Genomic DNA, 12,906 nt, shown 5'->3' on the forward strand with positions numbered 1-12,906 from the left:
TCACGAGGATGTCAAATCTGGAATAGAGGCAGTAAAAAACCACCACAGGGAAGCAAGAGAGGTAAGCTCACATAAATGTACTGTCAAACAGTATTGGATGAAGTGATTAATCTCAGGTGTGCTACACAGGTAACAAATGTCTGAGCTTCAGTACTTCATGGAGGGAAGCACTGGAACTGGGGACTGCAGTTATGCACAGTCTATAAACTACGGTCTGTGTTGCATACTAGGCCTACCTCCAACTAGGAAGCAATCCGTGGATTGGATTTAGGCAATACACCTCGTCGCGTCGGTCAACACCAGGCAGGCAATCAGTAGGCCTAGAGCAAGATACAAGATCTGTTTATTCGCCATGTAGTTTTACAACATACTAGAAATGTGTTGCTGGTAGGTACTGACATAAAGACAACATTGGACAGGGACAAGACAGGACAAGTGCAAAACAGGACAGTGTACAAAATGCAGGTAAAAGTAGAAGCTAATTTAGGCTAGAATAGTATAGAAGTAAAATAAGATTTAAAAAAATTGTGTTTTCAGAGAAATAACATTACGCATTGCAATAACCTATAAACATTTCAAACCTATAAACATTGCGAATCTGTAAACATTGTGAAGAGGCAAGAGAGTTTGGTAATCCTTTATCATCCAGAGTAGTGTTGATGAAAGTATTGAGTGATTGAAACTTTGCTCGCCACAGGGTGGCGTCTGTAACGCACATATTAACATAGATACGCTCCTCTGAAATGATTGTCCCCTGCAATTATTATTATCCCTCAATCGAGATCGCTATTCAGCTTGCTAACGTTAGCTTAAACAAACGTAACATGCAACGTTAGCCTAATCTAAAATGCTCTACTACGGCGTACCTTTCATGTGGCTCGTCAGCGCAGACTCTCGCATCGTTATTTTTGCAAACTTTGCAGGAGGCTACTCGTGGGCTTGACCCTCGTCTTAGCCATGGCTTGTATTTGTCTTCTGCTAGCCAACGCTCGTTGAAACTGCAACCTCCTGGCACACAGTCATCTATCACTCTCATCAGAATACCCAGCTCACACGTGACGTAAAACAAACACTTGCAGGTCGCGCGCATAGCGCGGGAAGTCCGCAGCGGAGCTGTTTTATGTAGAAGCGAAGCAATTCTTTTCTTTTAATCTAAAAAGCGAACTATTCAGTCAGACAGCAATTTATTGTAAAAGTAAAGCATTTACATTTTCAAGCACTTTCCTAACCTTGAAAACAACACGTCAAATGTCAAGCATTTTCAAGGATTTCAAGCACCCGTACGAACCCTGAGTAGTACAGTTAAAACCTTAACGATCCGAATAATCGATGAATCGATAGATTAATCGATTATCAAATTAGTCGTGTGTTGCAGCCCTAGTGATGACACGTGGTGACACCAATGTGCAATAGGGTCTGTGACGAATTCATTAAGAACATTGTAAGAGCAACTAACGTTACCAACTTTGACACCGATTTAGATTAGGTCTAATTTGATTAGACAATGTCATGAAACCACCAAGCACCTAGCACAAGAAACATTCATTAGCTAGCTAACATCAGCTAACCTACTAGTAAGTTAGTTAGACCATGGCGTCAGAATTCAAACTTAGCAGCAATGCTAAGCTAACTAGCTTATACCAATGGCAATTATACCAGTCTTACCGGTTAAAGTATTCATTGTTCGCTCTTTCATTCGAATACAGCATAAGCCTTCTGCCAACAAATGGAACAGTCAGCAACAGTTGGCTGGCTAGCACCAGAGCCATCTACCATAGCCATATACGGCGCTGGCTAGCACTAGCTAGGCTAACGTTAAGGCCACCTGCTTGAAGGTGGACATGGCTGCTACCAAGCTAATGTTACTAGCTAACGCTAGCTATCTATTCGCTACCATGTACAAACCAACACGACACTACTCCACTGGCGTTCACAATCGAAAGCACATAATATCCACCACTAATCCACATTATGGGCAGTACTTACTTGCTGTTTACCGATGGTAACCGCTTTGGAGAAACTCACAGATGTTCACCTTGACTGTTGCCTCCGTGCGAATTTTCGAAAGGATCGAGGCATCTCTGTTAGGAGGCTTTGGGTTCCTCAATGCGCGATATGATTGGCCGTTCGAGCGATGACGTTCCGTTTCGTCCCTTCAAACGTGACACCTACGGTTAACAGGCAAACCAGTGGACAAATACCCAGAAATGACGTTTTTTCTGGCGTGTATGTCACGTGATCTTCAACTTTCGCAGCAGAATAAAATAAATATAAATATATCAGCAATTAAACAACATATTCCATTTCTTTTCACACAATACGTCTCCTTTCAGTATCAACACTAATTCGGCTGACTTATATATTTGATCCAATTGGTAGATAAGGACACCTAGTGGTTAAAGCACGTTATTGAAATGTTTTGTTGAATAATCTTTAATCTTTAATAACCTGACTTTGGAAAGGGCTGGAAATATACTTTTTTCACCAGGGGCCTCTAAATAGGGCCCAGATAAGAAATATGAAATATGGGAACCGTAACTCACCCAGACATTTTTTTTTCAATCTAATGTCAAACTCTCACAAAATCCTGTCTAGAGCTAAGGATTGGACACCCTTTGGTGAGGGAGGGAGAGAAAATTGAAAAAAATTGAAAAAAGGTGCTTGGCGCTTCGAGACTTTGAGAGTGTGTTGCTTCACTTGTGTGGAACCCGCTTGCAAAATTTGGGGCCGCGGTGACCTTCAACCAAGTCTCAAACTAAGGTTAAAGGTCATGTTTTCATGGCTCTCAGTACTCTAGACGGCACAAAGGAAGGTCCGACAGCTTTGAGCTTGGTGTCGTTGGAATCGCCTCGAAGAGTACATGCAGATTCATCCCTCTGCTGCTCCGAATGTCAAACGTTACGGCTTAAAACGGGACAAAGCCTTCCATTATGCCGCTTTCACTCTCGCTCTTGTGGTGACAGAGCACGCCAATTTTCCCGCATGCTAGGCAGACAAGAGTATTCTAGTTAGCTTTGGTTTGATGTGGAGATGTGATTTGATGTGTCGTTTGTCCCCCAACTCCTCTCCAAAGTTGAGATATGTAATAAAATACTCAGGGGAGTTTCCTGAATTTTCATGCCGAAAGCCAAGCACTAGGCCCTGGGTAAATTAAGACGCTGATTTGGGGCACTTTTTCCACTTTCCCTGGTGCTAGAAACTCAAGTCAGGCATCCCTGGAATCGTTGTAAAAATACATTTCTAGCTAAACGTAATTGAGAATGCAGTTTAGTTCTGTGGGAACGTAATTTTTAGGAGACAGGGTTGCCAGGACACACGCCGATTAGAATAGTCTATTCTGCACATGTGCAATAGTACACAATTCAAATTTTACAGTAATGAGTTGTGCTCTTTATATACAGTCTATCATGGTTGTGCTAAGATGATTTTGAGTACAGTGCTTTACTGTGAAATAATAGTTAAATAATGTGAAATCCAATTCTACTGTTTTATAGATATTTTGTTGTGATATTACAGGGGCTTTTGATTACAATATTTCTCTGTAATATGATACTCTTAAATGCTGTGAAATCCTTGCAATTTTTACAATGTTGTTGTGATATTACAACATTTGGATGTGATATTACAGAGGATTTTGATTGCAGTATTTTATTGTGAAATAATAGTTAAATGCTGTGAAATCACAAGGATACAGTCCTTTTTACATGTATTTGTTGGGATATTACAGGGGGCCTTGATTACAATATGTCACTGTAAAATAATACTGTTAAATGTTGTGAAATGCTGGTAATTGTTTACAGTGTGGGTTGTAAGGAATCGGCGTGAACGGTGCTTTAAACTGCCCACCGCCCTCACTGTCACCCCCTTCCCCTTTAGCAAGAACCTTAGGCACAGTGAGCTCAGCTGGTGCAGGCAGCACCAGAAAACCCCTTTCCACCAACTCATCCACCACCAGAGCCTTTAATTCTTTTTTAAATGTTTGCCTAGTCACTGCGAGACTGAAATGTTGCGCTAGCTCATGTAAGTCATCTTTACCACACCGGTCTAGCTGCTCATAAGAAGGACAGACCAAAAACGACTCAAAATCGAAAAGTGCCATGCTCAACTAAAACTGCACACAAAGTCCACCAAATTGTTTTTAGCAATAAAAAAACACTTATAACCCCAGGAATTAAGTTATATATCCCGGACGAGTCCCCATGTGTTACGTTCCCTATTGGGCTAGGGCAGGGGTGGCCAACCCGCGGCTCTCGAGCCGCATGCGGCTCTTTGCCTAGTTTCATGCGGCTCTTCAGTTCATATCGAATTTTATGTGTGAGTTTGGGGGAGAGACACTGACTCTGTCCTAACTAGTGTTGCACGGTGTAACGATACTTGAAAGGTATACCGCGATACTCTGCCGTTAAAAACGTTACGATTCCTCCGTTTCATTAGTATCGGTACTTTAAGAATGACGGGGGAAAGTACTCCGGTGAGAAAGCGCCGTTTCAATAAGAGCCGTGTGTGTTCAGCGCTCTGCTTCCACTCCCTGCACTGCAGCCGTGCCTGCAGTCCCGCCCCTCTCAAGCACGTTTGAAGTCCCTCCCCTCTCAAGCACGCTCTAAGTGCCTCCCCTCTCTCGTGCACGCGCTAGCTGCAAGAGCATTTGAGAAAACGAGAAGCATGGTTGCAAGTGGGAGTGCAACTGCCGCTGCGCCTTGGCTTGTTGACAAAAAAGACGCCAGAAGCTACATTTGGAAGTATTTAGGGAAACCTATCGTTGATTAAACACTATTTCCCCTATCATTGTCTTGGAGGGGCGCTGCGCCCCGCCAACGGAGTCCCGCGCCCCCCCTGAAATTCAAGGTGTTTAAAAAAAAAATATATATATTTTTTTTTAATATATATGTAGCACCAAATTGCAAATAATCTATGACTACTGTCACTTTTCACATTGAACATGTGCTCTTTTATTAAATAAACGCTTTCATTTTAAGTTGTGGGTTTAGTGTTTTTGACCCTAAGAAACAGATGCATTAATCAATAACAATAATCCACAGCTCCTCTCTCTGCTCCAGAGGATTTAAAAAATATATATCCCAATGCCACAAAAATGCATCAGTGATGTGGTTGAAATCTTGTCTCCAGAAAACCAAAAACTGAAACAAGCGGTATCAGTGACTGTGTGTTTGATGTGGCTCTTTGCAGTAACAGAGAAAAAATGTGGCTCTTAACCTCTGACTGGTTGGCCACCCCTGGGCTAGGGGAACCAAAGGGAAGCGACACGACCAGAGTGGTATTGGTATTAATTATAAGTGGCTTTATTATAATGCAAAGTGTAACAAAAATGGCAGGCAGGCAGCCTGAAACAAACAAAAGGGCCAAAAGGGCACCGGTTGACAATTGACCAAACAAAGGGAGGACTCTTAAAAAGGAGTCTACTGGCATACAGAATAAATAAATACTAATAGCAAAAATGAAACAAAACCTCACTTTAACAGTGGTACAACTAAATAAAGGAAGGCACAGCTGTAGCTGATCAACAGGTGCTAGTTACCTGGGTCTAAGCTGTTTCACAATATCCTACACAGCACACTACTTCTACACACATATCTCCACACTCAATACTAAGCACATAAGTTGTCACACGACACTGAACACATATATGGACACTCGTCACTAAGCACAGTCTGTAATGTCCATGACACAAGAGCAAAAAGGTATGAGGCGTCTGATCGCAGCAGAGCCTCCAGAGTGGTGATAGTTCCCAGGCTTTGTAGTCCTCTCCAGCAGGTGTGCGCTGGGCTGGCACAGGGATTGGAGAACGTCGGACCCGGCGTGCTCCAATCAGTGTCCTCGGAAGTGGACCAGGAGATGACAGCCAATGATGTTGGGGCAACCACACAGCTCATTTACATAATCACCCACAGCTGAAAACACTCACAGGCAGGTTAATGAGCAGACAGCAGCAGCAGCCGTGACATACGCCGAGTAGAACCCCCTGGGCTAAGCAGAGGGTCTACTGGCTCGATTGCGTCCTTGGACAGAAGGACGGACAACTCTTGGGCCAGAGCTAGGGCCTCTGCCGGATTGCTAACGACTGTCATTTTGGCCCGGCCGAAGGCTAGGGTCCGGAACTGCGGTTCGTACCCCTGGGTTAAGGTGAAGACCACCCAAGGGTCGGAATTACAGACAGCCCAGTAACTGAGCTGCTGCTGGGAAAGCAGCAGACCTAGGCCAGACCTGGCGACGAGTCTGCACCAATAAGGACATAACTCGTCCCCATTCCCTAGACATTAGGGCAAAGGCTTACAGTGATGCATCACTGAGGCCCAGCAAAGAAGGCTCAGCCGGCGCCTGCTGCAGAGAGGTAGAGAAAGCCAGTGTCAGATGCGTGCCGCTGTGTCGTAGGCCCTACAGAGCAGCTCGTTTGTGACCCTGCACTGAGGCCGAGGGCACCTGGCATCAGGAGCCCGAATCGGGGAGGCGATGGCAGGCTCAATGGATGGCAAGCGACCCAGCCCCACCCTCGCCGGATCCTGCCTGGCAGCAGAGTGGGAGAGGGCCCTGGTGTCTCTCCAGCCTGCATGGAGCTCTCTCAGGTACTCCTCTGAAGGAGGAACAGTGGGAGTGAAAAGGGGCAGGGTTATGCCTGAAAAAGGCGCTAGCCTGAGCCGAGTCGGCCTGCGGAACCTGAAGCTGCAAGCGTACCAGGGCTGCACGAATAATGGCCGCCATGAAGGCGTCCTCCGTGCCCTGAAGAGAGCTCTGAGCAGAGGAGTGGGAAGCCTCCTCGGGGGTGAGCGGGGCCCTGTCCCCCCTTCATAGAAGAGGTTTGTCCGGAGCCGCGAGCGACATGGCATCCTCAAGTAGAGGTGTGGCAACCGAAGGAGGGCCAGGCGGCAAGCTAGTAGCCCCCGCACCGGCCCCTGGCTGAAGGGCCAACAGGAGCGACTTCGTCTGCTCCATGACGGCAGCTAACCGACCCACCTTAGAGGACAGCCTGTTTCTAGCCCTCTACCTGGGGGGTGAACCTCCATCAAGTCGCCGGGAACAGTCAGACTGAGCTGGAGGAAGTTGTGACGAGGAGAGGTGCCACCTCTGCGACTCTAGCCACTCTGAGCGCCCGAGGCATGAATCTACAGCTCATGCAGGCGTTTTGCGTGAGACCCTCCCTCAAATGCTTGAGGCCAAGGCAGAGGGGGGCAGCGTTCATGGCCGTCCTCGGGCTCAAGAGAAGCCATACAGGCGCTACATGAATGAGCCAGTCTATAGGTAGCCGGATGCAGCGTAGCCGGGAGTGGGCGCGAGAACACAGCCTTCCCCAGCTACCTGCTGAACGGAAAGAGTAGAGCAATGCTCCTACAGATGAAGCGCTCCATTTCAGACGCCTACTCGTGCGGGTCCGTCATCGGCACGGGGTGGGCCCCTGCTGAAAAGGAAAACCCCCCGCAGGACTTGAAACGCCCCCTTGATAAATACATTTAATTATAATGAAACCAGCTGCAATGGATCATGGATCCACCAGGGGGAGCCGTGATTAAAAAGCTGCCACACTGGAACTCATGTGAAATAAACAGCTGATCTACAGGTATCTGATATAGCGGATATTTGTTAAGATCCATTTGTCACGGATAGGATCATATTCTGTGCTAAATAAGAGACATGTAATCATTTACTAAACATCACCATGTTTTTATTTAACAAAATAATGTTTAATTCACGTTGGCGTAAAACCATCGCTATGTTTTTAGATCAGGAAATGCATCCAGGCTCAAACAAACGATTTTCAATCATCATCTTCACGATCATTTAATGTATCATATGTTCGCGAGTTGAAATGAATGCACTAAATGTAATCCACGTGAGTTTACAACAACAAAAATAATCGCTTTGTTTTTATATCACATCCGACCGGAGGAAAATGCAGCACGGGTCTCACTACCGATCATTCTAATCCCACGGGCAAACAATAATATCTACAGTGTTAATAGTTTACTGTATTATTAGTGTCTAATATTACTGGGGATTTCGGAATGGTACTGGATTTTGATTTATTGTATCGGCTTCATATCGCAATATATTCCCGAAGTCTGAAATGCAAAAATGTCCCACATTAGGGCAATTCACCCTAAATGTAATCATTCAAACAAAATCATATTTTGTTTCTTTTTAACGAAATAAATGTGGTTTAATCCACATAATTTACTGTGTTAATTGTTTACTGTAGTATTGTGCACATTACTTTTCGCTGCTTGTTGCACCCCTGGTTAGAAGCTAAACTGCATTTCGTTGTCTCAGTACCTGCAATATGTACAATAACAATAAAGTTGAATCTAATCTTGAGCAGGAACAAATGTATTTAGGCTACTTAGTACATATCTGACAAACGATTAAACACATTTGTGCATTCTTTAAACCGAGTCAAGCCGAGTCCGGAGGTGGCGGCACATTAAAGTGTGCACCTGATTGTTTAACTTGAAGGTGCCTGAGGACATTTAATCATTCAAACAAAATCATATTTCGTTTATTTTTAACGACATAAATGTGGTTTAATCCACATTATTTAGGCTTACTGTGTTAATTGTTTAACTTGAAGGTGCCTGATGTGAACATTTCCAGAAGAACTCTAGCTTGAATGGCCTTTGTATTGTTTAGAGTCGGCGAGGTCCTGATAATTTATTCCGGTAAATTACTTTGACCTACTAATTGACCTGACCGAAGTTATTGAGTCTATGTAAGTTTGCTGCTTGGCTCAGATCCACCAACGTCAGCAAGATCTCACCTCTATAACTCCCCGAAGAACCTAGGTTCAATTAACTGCTGTTTCAATTCAGACAACTCTTTTTTAATCTGTTTAAGGGATCCCGAAGGATTTTGATATCAGTAAATGGAGTGTGCTCCTACCTAAGTGTGAGTGGCAGGGTGCAGTCTTACCTTTGAAGCAGGAGAGGAGAGCACAGGTTGTCTTTTAAGTTATCCCAGTCCAAAAGGTGGGATCAGTTTATTTGAAGAAAAATAGGTCCAAACTAATACAGGGTTTTTACCTTCTCTCTTTACAACATTATAATCATACTAAAAAAAAATGGTGCTGTGATCATGTTCAAATATGAAACTTTAATTCACAGTCTTACATTTATTACCAAAATGTTTAATTTCAACTGCCCAATTCAGTTGTGACATTTTAAAATCTCCCGATAGAATTTAGAGGTATTTCCTCATAAAAAGACCGGAGACAATAAAAAGCGCATTCAACTTTTCATTCACCAAATCAATTCACATCAGTTTCATACCTTTTTTCCGACACAGACGGCGGGTATAACATTCAAAAACCCATTCCTATCCGCATTAATTCGGAGGAAGATTTCCTCACAGGTGGCGGGTTATAATATTCATACACTTTTTCCGACACAGACGGCGGATTAACATTCAAAAACCCATTCCTATCCGCATTAATTCGGAGGAAGATTTCCTCACAGGTGGCGGGTTATAATATTCACAAACACATCTCTCATCAAATCATTTCACTCAGCCAACAACCAAGAAATTCGAGAGATATTTACCACGTGTGAGAGGACCTTACCGAGAGCTATTAACCCAGCTCTGAAGGACAAAGCCTACCGGGAGAGAGTCTACCAGGGAAAACCCCCCTCTCTCTCGCGCTCTCTCAAAAAACCAGTCTCTTTATGCTAAAAAAACCGGAACGAAACCCCAAAAAACAAACACCTCCTCTATTCCCAACCAACGTCTTCTATTGGCTATGGCCTAAGACACACCTGCCCATGTTTGTGTAGAAAACAGGACATGAACAGACATATTCTATGGCTATCATAACCAACTTTTTGACGCCTCAATGTTTTTCTCCTTCAGTAAGGAGCCCCCCTCCCTGTGAACTGCTGTCAGAGGAGAGGGAAAAAACGGCCTACTCTCTTATCAGAAACACCCATAAATAGGGATGGGTATCGTTTGAAATGTATCGATTCCGATTCCGATTCCGGTTCTGCTTATCGATTCCGGTTCTTATCGATTCCCCGTTTCGATTCCAAAATTGTAAAAGAAAGAGGTCAAATGTTTAGATAACAAAAATATCTTTATTCTTTCAAGCTTTAAGGTACTGACATTTTTATAAATAAATAAAATACACAATAGCTGTGCTTTATATCAACTGAGGTAGCAGCAGGAAACCTACAGACATACATAATACACATAAGTCATATAAGTCCTCCTGTTTGAGAAAAAAGAAAAAGTCAGTTCGAGCAACAATAACAAGGGCCAAATGGTTGAACTAAAGTGCATTGAGTGCACAACACCTGGCTAACTCAACAGTTCTTGTTGAGAAAAATCAGCATATCAGCCTTTTCTGGTAGTATGCGTGATCTTTCTGGGCAAATTGTATCTCCAGCAGTGGAGAAAACCCTCTCACTAGGGGTTGAGGAAGCCTGCACACACAAATATGAAAGGGCCACCTCTGAGAGCAAAGGATAAGTGGTTCTTTTGTTCCACCACCAGGCAGCAGGGTCATCAGATGTCATTGTTGGTGGCATGTCTTGGTACATCTTCAGCTCTCTGTCAGTCTGGAGCTGGGTGGACATGGTGCTGGTTGATAAGTTCTTTATCTTCAGGCTGTCTTCAGCTGCAAAAAGCTCCTCAAGCGGAGTCATTTTAGCCCTCTTGCTGCTGCAGGGAGGTGGCTGCTCCTGCTCTTCCTCACTCTCCTCTCCATCTTCTTCCTCTCTCTTTGAGTGAGAGACTGCTGCTGTGTTACACCATCTTCTTCACCACGGTCCTGTTCTGTTGGCTGTTCAGACTCAGTCAGCTTTCCTACCATCACCTTCTCCTTGATCCGGTCCCAGACAGTGCTGTCCTCCACATGGTTTTTGAAACGAGGGTCTAATGCAGTGGCCTCTTCAAGAAACGTTCTCAATCAATCAATCAATGTTTATTTATATAGCCCAATATCACAAATGTTACATTTGTCTCAGTGGACTTTACAGTTTACAGTTCTGATGCCATCAGTTTGGTACCGCTTAGAAAGGTTTCCCCAGACAGCCTGCTTCAGGCTGGACCCCAACACTGTGTCTCCCTCTTCAACACTGAAATGCTTCTCAAGCTTTCGTAGAATTGGAAGGATCTGACCGCAAGTGGGGCTCTTTTCAGAGGAAACACAGAGTGTGGATGTGTATAACACTTTCATCAGATGGATGAATTCCTCTGCCCTTCTAAAATCATCCTCTGTCAGTCGAGCAAGTCGGTCCCTCTCCATTGGCTTTCTCAGACGCTGATCGAGGCTGGCTGCTTGAATGGCAGGATATTGCTCAATGAATCGTTCCAACATCATGTAGAGGGAATTCCAACGAGTTCTCACATCAAGAATTAGAGAGTGTTTTGGCAGATCTATAACACAAACAAGAAAATCTGATTGAGAAATGTGATTACTTTTTGAACAGTTTTATTTCTATTCTACGTGTATGTGTATAAATGCATTTTAAATATGCATTGTTTGTGTTTGCTCTGTGACAAACAATAACGTTATCTTCATGATCATCTATATAAGAAAATTCCGTTTTTATAAGATCTATATGTTTCTTGCATTGTGTTAACAAATTAAGACCTTCAAAATGTACATAATGCACTAATGAGCTTATAGTATGGTCAAATGAAGTAATCTGAGGGTTGCTTACTTAGGAGTTGTTGCTTTTCCCGGAGCACAGTCTTTCCCATGGATGAACGCTTCATCCAGACGACAACACCCCTGATCTTTGCTGTCCATTTTGTCACCGATGCCAGAGAATAGACACTTTGTGCCCCAAGATTAAGTGTGTGTGCAAAACAGCCTAGCTTTATGAAATTTAGCCTTTTGATGGCCACATCCATGTTCGCTGCATTATCAACAGTGACAGCCGCTATTTTATTCATAATGCCAAATTCTTGCAGAATTTCTCCAATTTCTTCAGCCACCACTTGTCCTGTTTGGGCTGTGTAGATGGCTTTTGTTCTGAGCACTTTTTGTCTCATCTTTCCCTCAATGATGTAGTGAGCTGTCACTGTAAGGTAATGGTCTTGAGAAATGCTTGTCCAGCCGTCGCTGGTTATGGCAACTTTGCTAACACCACTTAGCTCAAATACAACGTTTGATTTTTCCACCTTATACCAGGCAGGAATCAATTCGTTGCTCAAGCTATCTCTGGAGGGAGGCGTGTACTAGGGATTTAGGGCCTTGGTCATTTCCCTGCAAAAAAAGATTCAACAGTTTTATAACAGTACCTGGCTTTTACTACCTGGCTTTTACTCGTCACACTTTTTTTTAACCTTAGCCTACCTAAATGACGGAGCTTCGACAACCGAGAAGGGATGTAGCCCTTTGACTACAAATGCTGTTACTGCTCTGTGAAACTCCTCCGTTTTTTCTTTGGTCAGCTTTCCTTTTATTGCCAAAGAGAACGGTGTGTCGCGGCGAGCTGTAACCGGCACTTCTGGACATGCAAGCGGCGGGTCCGGGTTGCTCGTGCTGGCTATTGATGCCATACTCGGGCTCGGAGACCGCAAGCCACTAAAGACTGTACATTCTTTAATTTCGATGCATGTGTTGTCTCAAATGTTTACTTACATTTGAAGTGCAACCTGACGAACAAGCTATTAGCTTGCCACAGGCATTGCATTGTGCCTTGCCTTTCTCTTTCTGTGTGTAGTGGAGCCACACTTTCGAGCGTTTACCGCGATCCATCTGTGTGGTGTTATGAAGTGACTGAGCCGTGCATGCAGCATGGGGTATGTAAACAAATCAAATCACACGCTGCTGTTCCGTTGATGCGTGACGTCGTCACGTTACTACAGGTCCTTACAGATAGATACGTAGCCTTAGCCTTCGTCCGTGCAGATATGTAGGCTTTCTAAAGGGTTAGTCTACCGCGTTTAGGAACCGTTAAG

The 12,906-nt window shown here is 44.0% G+C and overlaps 1 protein-coding gene across 1 annotated transcript; it reads right to left on the minus strand.

Annotated features, from left to right (window-relative positions):
• Nucleotides 1–10,957: 10,957 nt before the first annotated feature.
• Nucleotides 10,958–12,206, minus strand: LOC117554604 (zinc finger BED domain-containing protein 4). Its single transcript, XM_034229053.1, has 2 exons — nt 11,661–12,206; nt 10,958–11,373 (listed from the first exon to the last, which is right to left on the minus strand). The coding sequence occupies exons 1-2, from the start codon at nt 11,992–11,994 to the stop codon at nt 10,958–10,960; spliced, it is 750 nt and encodes a 249-aa protein (XP_034084944.1). The 5' UTR covers nt 11,995–12,206.
• Between the last annotated feature and the right edge of the window lie 700 nt (nt 12,207–12,906).

Source organism: Gymnodraco acuticeps, unplaced genomic scaffold (assembly GCF_902827175.1).
Source record: "Gymnodraco acuticeps unplaced genomic scaffold, fGymAcu1.1, whole genome shotgun sequence".
Taxonomy (NCBI): domain Eukaryota; kingdom Metazoa; phylum Chordata; class Actinopteri; order Perciformes; family Bathydraconidae; genus Gymnodraco; species Gymnodraco acuticeps.